This window comes from Sprattus sprattus (genome assembly GCF_963457725.1).
Source record: "Sprattus sprattus genome assembly, chromosome: 16".
NCBI classification, from domain to species: Eukaryota; Metazoa; Chordata; class Actinopteri; order Clupeiformes; family Clupeidae; genus Sprattus; species Sprattus sprattus.
In genome coordinates, this window is record NC_137914.1 from 23,444,611 (window position 1) to 23,461,592 (window position 16,982).

General features: G+C 40.5%; 1 protein-coding gene across 1 annotated transcript; it reads right to left on the reverse strand.

The window, feature by feature from the left end:
* Positions 1 to 14,243: 14,243 nt before the first annotated feature.
* On the reverse strand, positions 14,244 to 15,728 carry kcna2b (potassium voltage-gated channel, shaker-related subfamily, member 2b; the record flags this gene model as incomplete). The annotated part of the gene is made up of 1 exon (XM_080854607.1): positions 14,244 to 15,728. One exon carries the CDS (start codon positions 15,726 to 15,728, stop codon positions 14,244 to 14,246), a length of 1,485 nt encoding a protein of 494 aa, XP_080710733.1.
* Positions 15,729 to 16,982: the final 1,254 nt, after the last annotated feature.

The following is a 16,982-nucleotide window of genomic DNA, read 5'->3' on the forward strand; positions in this document are numbered from 1 at the left end:
ATTATGAGTGTATTCCCATTCCTGGTTGATATTTTATATTTGCCCCTCATTAAAATACGCTGGTGAGCTAGCCCATGGCTACACTGCGTCATTAACCAAGTTAATTCAAACTAGCATGGTTCAAATTTGGTAACGTTACGATAGTTTTTAGAAACCTTCGCTCTTAATTTGTAAGTAAGTTAAACTACTTACCATACCATGTTAGTTCAGTGCCAACCTCTATCGTTGTACACACTCCTGATTGATAACTTGTTTTACAGTATAATATACAAGAACACTGAATGCATATTGGTTACTTCATGTAGAAATGAGGAGCAATATTGTTACTACCCATACTACTATGATGGCAAACAATGATAGTGATTTTGTTACAAAGGCATTGGCAGATATCACTGACATTAAAAATAAATGTAACTATTTAGTCTCACTTTTCACTCTGATCTTTTGCTTCCATGGCGTCACGAGTCAAAACATTTAGAGCATAGGCTATTTACATTTGACAGGGAGTAGGTCACGCATATTCTCTACACACCATAGGCTACTGTATTGTAATTATTTTGTTTATTATGTTTGTGTCAGAATGGATCTTAGGCTACTAGTGACAACAAAATATTATACACGAAAGTGATGAGCATCAATGCATACATGACAGAGACGCAATCTCTGTCATCACAAACCTGCGTGAATCTTTGTCCGAATTTTCAGGGCCCTTAATATCACCTGTTTCATTGAGATGAAATAGTGAAATGCTTTATAAATAATCTATAGCTCGCAACAGTAGTTGACTCTCCGCTGACAACTGTGCAACAGCTGCTACGTTTAAGGGGACGCTGTGGTCGAGCTGATGAACGCAAGAAAATTCTTCAAAAACCCGCAAAAGTAAGTGTAAAAAGCAAAGTAATACCTCTTTGCACGGGTCGAATATCCTTGAGAAGTTCATTGCATTGTCCTTGAAAGTTTTTTAGCTCCCCTCCATGGCTGTCTAAGAGGACCCGCGAGAGGTTATCAGTTCAAGCCGAGAGACAGCGGCACAGAAGGCTGGGCAAACTGTTTGGGGAGGACAGATGTGGCTGTGATATAACAGTGACAGCTTGTTACGTTTATTTAGCCAATTCTCTCACTGGGGGAATAAATAAACATGAGGAAATAAAAAAATAAATAGATAGATAAATAAATAAATAGGTGTAGCCTACAGCCAGAATATTTTGGTTTACAGAAAAGACGGACGATGTGGTTGTAGCATGTGTTACCACTTACTTTCCGTGTCAACCCTTTTGAGAGTACTTTTCTCTTCTTCTTCTTCTTCTTCTACTACTACTAGTAATATTAAAGATGACAATATGTTCAAATAAGAGACAGATACACAATACATGACAACTAAAACTATTATAATACATGAAACTGAAATACAGGGCCACCAGGGTCCTACCGTTAGGAACTCAATTTGTCCCTGTAATATATCGCCCCCCACTGGCAAATGCTGTGTGAAGCAAATGTAATTATATGAAGCAAATAATAAACACTTTCATGTACAAATTATTTAACTGTAAGGTTAACTAAAATAAATAAAAACAATGACTGGCCCAGTGAATTACTGTATTCATCTGTAATTAGATTACTTGTGAGTGTGTATAGTCTTGTAGATGGTGTGGTTATATTGCAGCCTGTTTAATTTGCATTTTTCTTTTTGTTTTGCCCTTTCTTCTGTAAGCTCCTATTTCTCAGGATAAACCAATATGTATAAACCAAAACATTGGCTCAAGAAAGAGCTTTTTGCATTGTTATGCTATTTGATGGCCACCATAGGCACTTGCATAATTGTAAAGGAAGGGTATTCAGCTGGTTGCAATTCAGAATCCCCACCACTAGTGCCACTAAAAACTACACACTGTGCCTTTAATCCACACATGAATACAGGTGATCCAGTTTAACTGTCATGACATATAGCCTAGGCTATTTCACTGGGCTCTCTTTGGCACATTGCCTCGTCATATTGCTGCTTCCGGCGGTTAATCCACAAATGAATACTGATGATACAGTTAACTGTCATGTATATTTCACTGTGCTCTTATTCAGCGCATTTTACTCTCCAGTGATGTAAATGGTATTTTTCTCTGCAGCGACACCTAGCGTTTAGGAGAAAACTGCAGCAATTCACATGCACACCAAGCAGCGGCATAAAAGGTTTTGGCGCCAAGGACCAATCGGTCAAGCATACCACCACTTTACTCCTCTATCTAAATGGCAGTTGCTACCTACCTTAAAATACAGCTGCTGGTAATCTAATTGGATATGATCTGCTGAAGCATGAAGTAAACAAAACTGTCATCTCATCAAAACTTGATTATACGCGTACACGGGCAGTTGCGGACACCACACATATAGGCCCTGTCTTACACTTACATAACAGTCAATGCGTCTAACTTGTAAAATTGTAAGTTTTTTTAAAAGTGTATTTAGTCTGAAAACTGTGTGACTGTATAGCTACAGTTTCAATCAAAATTATTCAACCCCCCTTGCCCTTTTAGGTTTATTGGAAAAATATATAATTTCTCAGCTGTTTGCAATAAACAAATTACACAAGAATTGTTTAAGTAGTTTAATGAAACTAATATTAAAAGGGTTTTATTCAAATTCAACACAAAATGCTACTTTTAATGACTTTAATGAATTTACTGCTGTGTCAAAATTATTCAACCCCTTCATGACAAGCATCTTCAGTACTTAGTAGAGCACCCTTTTGCTGTTATGACCTGCTGCAAACGTGATGCATAGCCAGACACCAGCTTCTGACAGCGTTCCTGAGGAGTCTTAGCCCATTACTCATGGGCAATGGCCTCCAGTTCAGTAATATTCTTTGGTGTGCGTTTTGCAACCGCCTTCTTCAAATTCCACCAGATATTTTCGAAGGGGTTCAAGTCAGGTGACTGTGGTGGCCACTCTAGAATCTTCCATTAATTCTTCTGAAACCAAGCCTTGGTAGACTTTAAGGTATGCTTTCCTCAGGTAAGATTCCTCAGGAACGCTGTCAGAAGCTGGTGTCTGGCTATGCATCACGTTTGCAGCAGGTCATAACAGCAAAAGTGTGCTCTACTAAGTACTGAAGAGGCTTGTCATGAAGGGGTTGAATAGTTTTGAACTGCAGTAAATTCATTAAGTCATTAAAAGTATTTTGTGTTGAATTTGGATAAAACCCTTTTAATATTAGTTTCATTAAACTACTTGAACAATTCTTGTGTAATTTGTTTATTGCAAACAGCTGAGAAATTGTATATTTTGCCAATAAACCTAAAAGGGAAATATGGGTTGAATAATATTGATACTGTAAGAGTGGTCAAGACCAACCTTATGAAAGTACAGTATCTCTCAGAGAAGTATACCTTAGAAAAGGATGTTTTGAGAATCACCTTGAAAAGTTAAGGTGCAGCTTAAGGTATAACTAATTGATGGTAGCGCTAAGAAGGTTTTGGGAAACCCACTCCTGATATATAACCTGATTATATGATTGCTTAGGTGCTGTTGCTGTATCGTGATCCAGTGCAATGCCCTAACACGCTTTGCTTTGTCTTCGGATGAGAAGCCCTACAATTTCCACCACATGAGAAATCTCTATTTTTCAATATACAGTATGAAATGAAAATATAAAGTGTAGTAGTTTTCATCTGCCAAAACACTGTATGATGAAGAAAAGACCTACAGTAATCAAAATGTTTCTTTGTGTGGAAAGAAATTCACAGCCATTTTGAATTTTACACACAGCATATAAACACTTTTCTCTCCAGCAGTAGTCTATAACGTATGTTGAAGTCTCAACACAAAAGAAAAAAACTATTGAACATACAACATTCTAATGTCATTCCAGCAGACAGGATGCGGAGGGTTTTAAATATCCCGGCAGCATTAATATTTCACCAGAGCCTGCTCCATCTTCTGGGATGGTTTCTGAAGCTTTCGCAGCACACATTTCCCTGTGAGTTCCTGGGAATGAATAGCTGGGCTGAGGTCTCTCCAGCAGCGTAGATGTCAGGAAGATGGAAGAGGTTCTGATGATGATGATGACGATATCATAGTAATTTAGAGTAGAGAGTCTGTCTGTTGCTGCAGTCTCCACAGTGGGCCGAACGCACGGTCTTCAGTGGAAGGCAGGCAAGGTGTTGGGTCTGGGAAAGGAACACGGTTCCTGGACAGAACATTGTGCCTCAGAACTTCAAATTCACAGACGTCCATGCACTGACACAGCAACACAGACAGAAAAAAGGCGAATGCAGACACACTCATTCCCTTATATATATGCAGTCCTGTAGGGAACAGACACAGTCATTCACGTAAACATGCGTTCATGTAGGGAACAGCAGAGAGAGTGAGAGCCCCCCAGAGAAAACAAGACGACGCCCTTTCAAAGAAGGATGGTGTGAAAAGGTGAAGTCCCTCCCCTGCTAACTGTGGTCCACGAGGGGAGAAAGGCTGGACTCCCCCACCGTAATGGTTGGGTCTAGGATCCCCTGCACATGTGGACGGGTCCAATTGAGACTGATTGGGCCAAATTAGCCCCTGGACTACCTTGTTAAAAGGTGCACCTCACTGTTGTGCTATAGACAGACTGAACAGGCTGCAAAGACGCTAAGACAAGGTACTAGATGAAACCTGTGTGACACAGTTGGACCTTGTCTGTTTTAATAGCTTTAGTTTTGTTTAGTGTATGTGTCTTTGGTTTGGGGGTTGTGATTACCCTGGTGTATGTCCCTTTGTTTTGGGTGTTAAAAGCAGCAATACGGAGTTCTGTTCCCAAACTATTAAGCTAACTACCTAAAAGTTATGCAAACACCACCAACAGCCCAGCTGACACTGATAGAAGCTTGCCAACACACAAACTTGTGTCATTTGGCAGTATAGCAATGTCATGCGTGTGAAAGCTTTTCTTCCATTTTTGCAGGGGTTTCCAGCCTGTTACACAGAACTACATAGGGAATATCTTGGATGGCTAGTGGGGAAGACACAGGCATTTATCTGTCCTGCACATGACCATATGCTATCAAAATTTATTTGAGGATGGTACCAAAACTAGTTGCCTATAAAACCATACCTCAAAAAGTGTCAAATTGTTGCATAGTGTTACTTTAAGTCCCTTGTTATATGGTTTTGGGATTTGAGTCCCTGTTGTGGTAAATAAATGTATAGCTATTTTTGTACGTAAGCCACTGTCTCCACGATCCAGAAGCCTACATCCCACATCGTGAGATGGCCGGCTCGGTTTCATAATCTTTAAATTGTTACATGAATGTTTGCCCAGAGGAAACAGGTAGTTTCCCAGCAGTCACACCATCGTGATCATATGCAGGCAGGGAAGAGTGTGAGCGTGGATCTGATGAAGCCTGGATATTAAACATTTATTAGGATGAAACCAGAGAGGCAGAGGCCAGAGTACAATGAATCAAGGGCGTAGGTTTGCATAGGGTCCATAGGGACTAGTCACGACCAAAGTTTGGGAAAGACAAATAGTCCCTAGCAATATTTTGTTAATTTGAGAAAAAATGATTTAGCACAATATATTTGCAAACTCATTCGTATTATTATCAATACAATGTTCGTCACACAGAAGAGTGAAAAATACATTTTGAAGATTTCCAATGCGCCCTCGAGCCTGTGAGACAAAATGCTGTCATTTAATTGGCTGAAGTGGCAGAAACATTACGTGAATCCTGAAAGAGTGCTGCTAGTAGTCTGATACGGTAAGCTACTAAATACGCCAGTAAATAATAACGCCTCATATCAGTATTTCGTTTGATCTCAGCATTGATATTTTTACCCTTTTGTGCTCTGTAGATAGGGAAAAGCCACCTAAAAAGAAGAGAAGTTTTTCCACCCATAGAGTAAGCAGCTATCAAGAGGCCCAGGTCGCTGTTAGTTAGCAAGTCGGAAAACTACCCACACTGCGAAGCTGCTAACCCTACATCGCCACCCATTGTACAATGGAAACATGTTTTGAAAGTTGATAGTGTGTAGGGCATGTAACTTTTGCTTGCATTACATCTCGTCTTGTTGAAGCCAGAAGGATAAGCTACCCTACCCACATAATGAGACCATGCTAGTTTAGTCTAGTACCAGCAGGCTAGCAACTCATAATAAGGGTGACCAGATGTCCTCTTTTACCTGGACATCTCTTTTCGAGACCGGAAAAATGTGTCCCTGTAATGTCTCGACCAATGTCAGCAGTCAACTAAGCATGGTTAGTGTCAATTGAATTGATGAATTGCTGTGCAGGGAAAACAGCAGCCTGAAGAAGGAGCAAGAAGCAGCTGGACCATCAGGGCTTCAGATGAGGTCTTACTCATGTTTGGGATATCCAAAAAGGACAACAAAAACAAGTGATGTCAAAAAATGTGGAGAACGTTTACTTTTTTATTTAAACTAAGGGTTTATTATTCTTATTATGTTTAAATCAGTTCCAAGTTCCACAAGTTAGTATACACAAATGTTAATATATTCTAAAAAAGTTTGCCTGTTAAATATAACATCAACTACATTGTTTTTAATTTATGGTGGGGGTGGGGGGGTCTGCCGGGCATTGTCTACCAATGCTGAGACCAAACCTACGCCCTTGCAATGAATAATGATAGGAGATGCTTTCTTTGACCTGTAAATGTTCACGTGTCCATATCAGTAATTTTTTTAATACATTTTGCACTAGAAACCTCTCCAGTCTTCCCCAGCAGCAACATGATACCCAATAGGTGTATTGTGTGTCTTACATTAACTGTATGTTTGACCCATGGTCTTTCTGCTGTGGTGATGAGTTTGATTTCTGCTAGAGTCTGCCAAACCAAATAACTAATTAAATCAGAGTAGCCTACAATTTTGTTAGCTTCTAACTAACAAACCAACTGGCTAACTAACCACTTCATTAGCTAATCGATACCCTTACAATAGTCTTTTACATACAGTATATTCCAATTCCCCTGAAGCTTTCATTCACTGATTACAAATGCGCGTTACCTAGGAGTAAGGCTGTAGTATAATGGACACCTATTAGCAGTCAAAGATGATTGCACTTGGTCTTCTTCCACACTCAAAATCAGAGTAGAGTGGACCAGTAGCCGAGGCTGCCACACTTAGAAGCAATTGCATGGACTTCCTTGCTGTCTCCTTGATATGATTAAAGTGGTTTTGACCTTGCTCTGTTCAATTATCCATGAAGGTCAAATGTGCCATTTGTAGTATGACATCACAGAGACATCTCTTTGACATTACATTTGCAGCTTACTTATTGGTATCTGTGGTGTGAAACATTGAAAAAGAGAGCTCTTTTGTTCTTTTACCTTTTAGTTTTTTTCATACGTTTTTTGTTTGCTTTCAGCCTTTTACTGTATTATCATTCTGAGAGACCTGGCGGAGCTTTGGTTTTTTTTCAGAGTCTTTGTGACTCCCTTTCCCATGATATTTGACAATTCTACCGGCAATCAACTAGTCACATTACCTGCCAATGGATTTACAGAAATAGGGTGAAGAAGACTGAAGAATGATTGGGCATCATGTGCTGGTGATGTAACCAGCTGTTAAAGTAATGCATTACCTTTTCTACTTTAAGACGTTACGTACGTCATTAGATTTGTGTGTAACCTTATACTGTACCCGTGTAAGGATGTTATGAATTTCATAAAGGCCATGTTTGTCACAGCATATGTGTTATAGCGTGTTATCATTCCTTGACAAACTGCATAGCCAAAGGCCCTCCCAACAGAGCCAACCTCTGCTGGTTCACACAGTATATTAATCACTCGGAGAATGCCAGGCTCCCCCGAGGTAGTTCTCCAGGGCTTTTTTGTCCCAGATTTTAAACGAATGTCCCAAATGGTCACACAGTAAGGGGTAAAAATATGGTCTGTTCTAGACGGTGTTATAATCTTATCTAAATTCATGTCTTTGGGAGACATTTGATATATTTTTAAGGTTAATAAATTACCTCCACTATCTAACGATATCACAGTTCTGCCACTTGCAAATATTTCTCTGCAAAATCAGGCATTGTGCTTATCTGAGTTTACATCTGGAGACTTATTTAGTTTTTATCCTTGAACATACTGGATATTCAATAAACAGTGAACAAGAATGGAATGCAAGAATTGGAAGAATAGTATGTGTATTAAAGCCAGAACCAACACATAAGCTTTAGAAGACATCAGCTTTTGTTTTGTTTTCTTACTTGAAAAAACTGCCAAATCACTCGGCGCTTGAGCCATGAAAAAGCAATGTGGATCAATATCTTTCAGCTACTTAATTCTGACAATAGCCTGACTGTCTCTTCTCAATCAGATTGCCAATGAGAGTGCTGATAAAATGAGTACAGAATCAGATATTTGATAGCACTTTCCACCAATTAGCTTTGCAATATTGAAAGTGTGACGACAAGATGAAACATCAGTTATGCATCAGTCTGGCTTAAGAGAACTAAGAAATAAATGACAAACGAACAGAGCATGAAACATTAAGTGGATGTCAGACCGCTTGCCTTGATGGGGAGTTAAAGCTGTTTGTCCTCCAGTAGGAGCCGGAACATCCTCCCCTCCATGGTATACTTCTGCTTTCTCTGTAAACCACTAAGTGCATGTTATTCACTTAGGATGAATGCAACACAATAGATTTGAGAGGTGTTTATTTCACCCTCGTCCTCTCCCTACACTCCTTTCCACAGCATCAAGACAATGAGCATCAGCGCCAGGGCCAACAAGACTAAAGGCGGTTGAACACTGCGTCACCAAGCCTCCACTGTAGTTGTTGGTTTGTTATCCGCATAAAAAGGAAACCTTCAAATGCAGTAAATTATGTCTCAGTTTTTTCCATACAGCCCCACACATCTATAGGATGGCACCTAATGTTGATAATGATCAAAGCCAAAACATTTTACCCTGTGGAACTCCTAGAGTAATAAACCAAAATCATAGGATTCGATTGAGCAGCAGTGGTTTGAATCAAATTGCAAAGGCCTCACAAATGCAAGAAGAGAAAAAAGCACGGTTCAGTACTAATGATTTGATACTGATATTATAATTATTATCATTATTATGGTTGTTTACTGTAAAACCATCATTTTTTATATTATTAGATATAGATTTGAAGCATCTGAATGGAATACATGTTCTGGAGGGTTCGCTTTCCCTAAATGGTCTGGTATAGCATCCAAAGTACTCAGAGGTAATTTTAAAGTGCAGGACATTTAGTTAGATCCAGAGTACCGTGGTGTGTGTATGTGTGTGTTTGTGTATACATTAGATAATTTCCTCAGTCATTTGACTCCTATTTCCTTCCTTGTGTTCCAGTGTTCCATGTTTTCCAAATTAGCTTTGGACAGAAAGTCAGAGATCCAGCCGCATGACGGTGGGTTTCAGTCAGACACGTATAAACCCTCATCCATGGACAAACCAACAAACAAACAAAAACATTGGCTCAATTGCAAAAGCAAGCCAAGCAAACTCTTAGCTGATTCAGCATAAAAGCAGTTTGAAAGAGAGAAAGAAATCAGGAGGAGGAAACAGAGAGAGAGACAGAAAGAGACTGAGACAGAGTTAGAGACTGAAAGAGAAGGAGACAGAGAAAGAGACTGAAAGAGACGGAGAGAGAGAGACTGAAAGAGAAGGTGAAAGAGAGAGAGAGAAACTGAAAGAGAAGGTAATAATGAGAGAGAGAGACTGAAAGAGAAGGTGAAAGAGAGAGAGAGACTGAAAGGGGAGGAGACAGAGCGAGAAAGAGACTGAAAGAGAAGGTGAAAGAGAGAGAGACTGGAAGAGAAGGAGACAGAGAGAGAGACTGAAAGAGAAGGAGATAGAAAGAGAGACAGAAAGAGAAAGAGACAGAGAAAGAAACTGAAAGAGGAGGAGACAGAGTAATAGACTGAAAGAGAAGGACAGAGAGAGAGAGAGAGACTGAAAGAGAGGGAGACAGAGAGAGAGACTGAAAACGAAGGAGACAGTGAGAGAGAGATTGAAAGAGAAGGAGAAAGACAGAGAGAGAGACAGAGAGAGACTGAAAGAGAAGGAGACATAGAGATAAAGAGACAGAGAGAGACTGAAAGAGAAGGAGACATAGAAAGAGAGAGAGACTGAAAGAGAAGGAGACAGAGAGAGAGACTGAAAGAAAAGGAGACAGAGAGAGACAGAAAGAGGAGGAGACAGAGAGACGGAAAGAGCAGGAGACAGAGAGAGAGAGACTGAAAGAGAAGGAGACAGAGAGAGGGGAAGGGGAATATATATAGGAGGGGTAATGGAGGGACCGAGACATTGATCGATATGGAAGGAGCAAAATGGCGTGAACAATGGTGCATCAAATGTCTCCCTGGATCAATACAATCTTGAAACACAGGCGGTGATCTATCTAGCGTTCTATCTATTGATTGATTGATTGATCAATCTATCTATTTTTACCAGTATATATTGACAGTACATATGAAACATGCAAGTTCTCTTTTTCAGTACAGGGGCATTAAGACATATTAATAGTTAATAATTCATAAATGATATTACTGAGAAAAATAAAGGCTTTATATGTGGAAAATATGCCGACATATTTACAATCAAAGGCAAAGCTACTATAAACATTTCATATCTCCTTTATGATTTTCTTTTTTCAAACATCTCATACACATCTAATACAAAACCTAATAGTAGTACTACAATACTTCCTGATGGAGATCAAAAGTACATAATGACAGCTGTGCATATCCAGTAGCTGCTCCATATGGCAGAAGCACTTTGAAAACTAATATTGCATTTACTGTAAGACAATAAGGGAAGCAGCTGTATTTTCAGACAGAAGTCCCATGGCTCTGTCTATAATGATAGTGGGTGTACATACACTAGGCCTAACGGGACTGTACATCCCAAATTGACTGTTTTCTCTCTCTCCCTCTCTCTCTCTTTATACATATACTATATATACTATATATACATAAAGAGAGAGAGAGAAATATGTGTAGGTATATGTTTGTTTTTGGAATGAGGTAACTGTGAATTCAAAAAAAGGGTGCCATTGTCCATGAAAGCAATTGATACAAAAATGTTCTAGTGTTGAAGTCCATCAAGTATACTGACTTCCTGCTTATCCCTTTAGACATAAGCCATCTCTTCATCTCCATTGTAGATGACAAAGCAAGAGTGCATGCCTCCATTGTAACACTTGGAAAACCAGCAATTATGGCATCACACATATTCACATGGTGGCATTATTATGCACAGTATACTCACACTTATATGCAGACAGTCAGACTTAACTGAAAAAAATGACAAATTACAGAAACATACATAAATGGAAAAGGAATTATGGAAGAATATGAAAAAGAAGGCTGAAGAAATAAACAGCATCAGTATCAATAAACACAAACCTCAAACATGTTAGGGCCATGTCTACCTCTGAAGGAAAAAAGCCCTGTATATTCCAGCCAATTAAGAAATCCTGTATTTGTCTTGGTTTGGAGACATTTTCTATAGGAAGGTTGCAATTATCTCCCAACATTCATTTATTTTAGGGTCCTTACATCTGCAGATGGTGCTGTCTGTCTTTGAGCACAGTTTTGCCTTCAGAGCTGTCCCTAAGATGCTCAGATACTGGAAAACACCTGCAGTAGGGCAGCAGATTTGGATAGAGTGAACAGGGCACCACATACTTGGAGGTAAAAAGGATCTAAGAGATCCTAGCTTTGTTTCAGAGATGGCAGGCGATCTAAACAGCCAGCTGGTGTAAGTTGCCTGAGGCAGGTTTTTCATTAAAAACCAACTGGCAGAAAGTCCCGTTCATAAAATCATGCCATGCAAGGCTATGCAGTGTGACAAAATAGTTTGGCCTTTACTATAAGTGGCAGAGGTATACAGAGCTGTAGGTTTTGTGCTTTGTGTGCCTGCTTATCAACTGAAAATCACTTCAGGTTAAACTCCAACGTCAAAGGGACACAGTTGAAATTTTGCGATTTGAAGTGTTAAAACAGCATACTTTAGGATACGGGATATTCAAAAATCTAGATAGATACAAAAATCTAAATGAAAGTTGTTTAAAAAAAAAATAATCTAAAACTAGTTATTATACTACAATGTTTTCTTCTGTCATAAATCATTGTTAAAAAATACAAATAAGTAAAGCAGTCTGCTACACTGAGAAAGATAATTGGTCACCTCTAAAAACTCATAACCTTAGTTTTGCCTCTTCCAGTTATTGTGCTATTGAATGCTGACTTCAGCTATATGGGAAGCATCAATAGGGTTTGGAACTGGTATTATCTTCATATTTTGTGTGTTTCGTGTACCTGTCACATACAGGTGTACAGCGGTTATCTGTCATTTATATTTGTCAGTGTGTGTCATCTGATAGGGAATGTAACCGTAAGTGCTGTAACAGAGAGACTGTGTGACAGGTCCAACAGTTCTTTAAGACATCTCAACAGGTGTAAGTGATCCTTTGGACTCTTAATACATCAAGTTTCTCATTAACAGCATATTAGTTTTAAGCAACCACAGCCAAATTATCAGCACCATCTTTCAATTCAGATATAAGAAAAACAAGCAACCTACCAGTGGGTGAACCGGTGGCAAATGGGCCTAGTGACATGAGCCAAGTAAAGGGGTTTGCAGTTTATTAAAACCTTAAGATATTTTACATAGCTTTACGTACAGTCTTGTATATTGCACATAGCATGAATGTCTCACAGAGAAATTTACTTTGAGATATAAATACACATTACTAGTGTCTTTAAGTACCATTCATTCCAAATGCATGCTATATGGAATGGTTGCATGGCATGCAGCACTTAAGTAATCGTATAGCTCTTACTTTACAAAAAAGCTGTTTTTACGAGGCATATTTCAAACACAGGATTCACCTAATTTTCTCCAGCATTACAGGATGGGCAAAATGCACCAATACACTACAGGTGATCCCTGATGAAACTGATAAATAAAAAAACATTTAAAATGCAAGAATTAGTACAATGGCAGTGATTTTTGTCTTTGGTGACCTGTCTAGCAAGCAAACTATTTTGCTTATTAAGCTGCCAATATCACAGTAAATGGCAGTCCCTACCCACCCAACCCCACCCTACTTTTTCCCCATGACACAATTGTTTGTTGGAATGCCTATACAGTCATAAATTGACTCTAGTAATATGTTTCTTAAAAAACATGGAATGCTATGAAGTTATTAGGGAGGGCATGACTGACAACAAGGCATAAGCATGAGATGTATGAGGAAGTGGGTGACAACCAGTGATGGAGTATGAGAGGAATTAAATGGTGCAATGAGAGCAGCTTGCGGCTACCTCTGATATTGTTGATTTTCACTACCTGGATTCTTTCACGTCTGACATGAAACAGAACCGAGGACATTGCATGCCTCAGTGAATAAAAACAATACTTTGTAAGCCAGAAGTGTACATTCAAACAAGAACATATGACAAGGGTAGAGTGGACGGTATCACAGAAACATTTGCTCTATGTTGACCGGCTGTCAGTCACTGGTGAGCCTTATATTGAAGAATATACTTTTCTTCTTGGACATCCATTGCCCCATTAACTATGGTGGCAAAAGGTGACATCTCTGTGCTACTAATAATATCACTAAAAATATCAATGTACCTACCTTCTGCAACAGTGAATCGCGCACATGTTCTTTGATAAGTGCCTAACATGAAGTGGAATGTGACATTCTTCAGGTGCCTCACATGGGACACCATGTGGGCAGGGGTGGCAGTGAATAATCAGTTTTTTCCCCTCCACAGACATAAACCCTATATGTGTTATTCAGGGTATAGGTTGACAGTGCTGTACAAACTATCAGCATTTGATCAGGGGCAACCAACCAACACTTCTCGTCTTGGATGCAACAGCAAGGGAAAATCTTAATGCGCTGGCAGTGTGTCTATAGTGGTATACAAGCAAGGGACACCCACGGGTCTCTTATGCTACGTCTATGCAGTATGCCCTCCTTATTAGGCTATAAGGCTATAATGGTGAGCAGGACGACAACAGAGTAATCACATTAATTAGATGAATTCCATGCAGATGCCAGACCTCCTCAGGTTAACTTTTACAAGGCTGGCCTGGGGGTAGGGCACATGGAAGGGGCCATAAGGAGAGACGTTTCATACAGCTCCATCTCACTGCTTCCTGTCTTCACAACCATGACCTTCTTGAAGATTCACTTGCTTTAGTCCTCAAAAGCATATCCCCCAAGAAGGTAGTCAGTGCCTTTCTAAACCCTGATGAGGGTTATACGTCTGTGAGCATTTTAGTTATGTTGACGTAGTTGGTGTTTGCCAACGTGCAGTTACCCGTCTTGAGGTTCTCTTCACGGAAGTCCTCGTGGCTGTTGCGCACAGCTTCGCGTATCTCCATGTAGTCTGACTTACTTACTGAGGAGCCGCTGCGACTCTTTTTCAGTTCCTCATTGGAGTCAATCTTGGGAACGCTGGGGACGTTCAGGCACTGGGCCTGTTCCTCCCCCTCTGTCTCGCGGTGGTAGAAGTAGTTGAAATTAGAGACGATCACAGGCACTGGTAGGGCGATGGTCAGCACACCAGCAATGGCGCACAATGATCCCACAATCTTCCCACCGATTGTTGTGGGCACCATGTCGCCATAACCCACCGTCGTCATGGAGACCACAGCCCACCAAAAGGCCTCTGGAATGCTAACAAACTGAGAGTCGGGTTCGTCGGCCTCTGCAAAGTAGACGGCACTGGAGAAGAGGATGACTCCGATGAAGAGGAAGAAGATGAGCAGCCCCAGCTCCCTCATGCTGGCTTTAAGAGTCTGTCCTAGAATCTGAAGGCCTTTGGAGTGTCGTGACAGCTTGAAGATTCGGAATACTCGCACCAGTCGAATAACTCTCAGTATGGCCAATGACATAGCCTGCTGGCCCTGCTGGGCCTCATCTTGGGGTTCCGCCAGCTCAGTTCCTAAGGTGATGAAATAAGGTATGATGGCAACAATGTCAATTATGTTCATGATGTTAACAAAAAACCCAGCTTTGCTGGGGCAGGCAAAGAATCTGACGAGGAACTCAAACGAGAACCAGATAATACAAAGAGTCTCGAGGATAAAAAAGGGGTCGGTGAAGGTTGTTGAAATGTACGAAGTGCCGTTGATATCGATATGGTAGACTTTGTGCATGCCCCCTTCCTCGTTGCGGAATATAGGCAGGGTCTCCAGGCAGAAACTGACAATTGAAATGAGAATCACCATCACAGATATGATGGCGATGATCCGGGCAGGGCCTGAGCTCTCTGGGTACTCGAAGAGCAGCCACACCTGCCTCTGGAACTCATTCTCTGGCAGCGGTCGTTCCTCCTCCTTAATGAAGCCTTCATCCTCTCTGAATATCTCTATGGCCTCGTCCCCGAGCTCGTAGAAGCGTATCTCCTCAAAGAAGACATCCAGGGTCACGTTGGCCGGCCGACGTAACCTTCCACCCGACTGGTAGTAATACAGTATGGCGTCAAAGCTGGGCCGGTTCCTGTCGAAGAAGTATTCGTTTCTCAGGGGGTCGAAGTACCGCATCCGCTTCTTGGGGTTCCCCAGTAATGTCTCAGGGAACTGCGAGAGGCTTTTGAGCTGCGTCTCGAAGCGTAGGCCAGAGATATTGATGACCACTCGCTCACAGCACTCGTGGTCCGCCGCATGGTCATACGTGTCCTGCGCCTGACAGGGATGTGCTGCTGCTTCATCTACCGGGTCACCTGAAGCCAGGGTCATGCTTGGGGGGGTCCGACCCTCTTCTTAGTAGGCACAGTGTGGTGGTGATGGAGGGGAGGAGAGGGGTGGGGGGGTGTTAGAGGGTGGCACCTCTGTGAAATGCGGCCAAGGAGAAGGAGAGATGCACGGTTCACACGTTCAGACTCCAGGTCACCAGACGTTATCTTGAAGTCAAAACAGAAAGAATCTTAATGTAATCTGTATAAGTGATATAAAGATCATTAAAGATGCTAAGCCCATTCAGCTACCTGCCCGTTGTAATACACCAATGTGCCTCTGTTTAGGGATTCCAATGTAATGTATATGATCTGGATAACCAGCACTAATAATAGGAATAATGGTAAAAATAGTAAATAATCAGCAATTTTAATATATAATAATTACAATTCTGTCATTTCGTCATTATTATTTTAAGCATACAGACACATTATCACCTGTATTAACTACCTTAATGTATCAGGCTTTTATGTATTTATTTTTGCCAAGGAGATCAATATTTCCTCTAATTTCTCTTGGGGTGGAATCATCCACTCTAAATCCAACCATGGCCATTCTAAAATCATCCCTGGGAGGAGACTAAGCCACCCACACATTATTCACATTTATTTATTTATCAATGTTTTATCCAATGTGACTTACAATAGAAATAAGGTATGCATTTTTATCAACATGTGCTTTCAAACTGTTAGCACTTACTTCAACCATCTGAGTCACAATAAAATACATCACTTCAAGAGTTTCAAAGATCACATGTTCCAATACACATTACATAGTTTTAAGACACAAATCAGCTATAAAATAACATTTTAGTGTGAAATAACGTATGACATTTAAATTTACCATTCAATGTACAATGAACAACTATTATTACAGTAAACTAAGTATATTTTATATCCACACGGAAAATACGGCTAGGATGGATACTATGAATCTATTTCACCACGATCTACGTACAATATTTTCCACATCTGCTGTTATAAAAAGTCATATACTTGCTCTGAGAGCGCATCTTGGTGTTTCAAAGCATGTTCACTTACCTATGAATAACACCTTTGTCAACGGCCACGATTGCAATTACAGGTCTTTGACACATTTACACGTCTCTGTAGATGTCACTTTGTGTCATAACGGTGTTGTTTTCCATTCCCCAGGCATGCCTAGGCGTCCGTCAACGGTACTTCTTGTATTTGTTCATCGTAGAGCTGCCTTGCAGCAACCGGGGGCTCCGACAACAGAGCGCTGGGCATGGAAGGA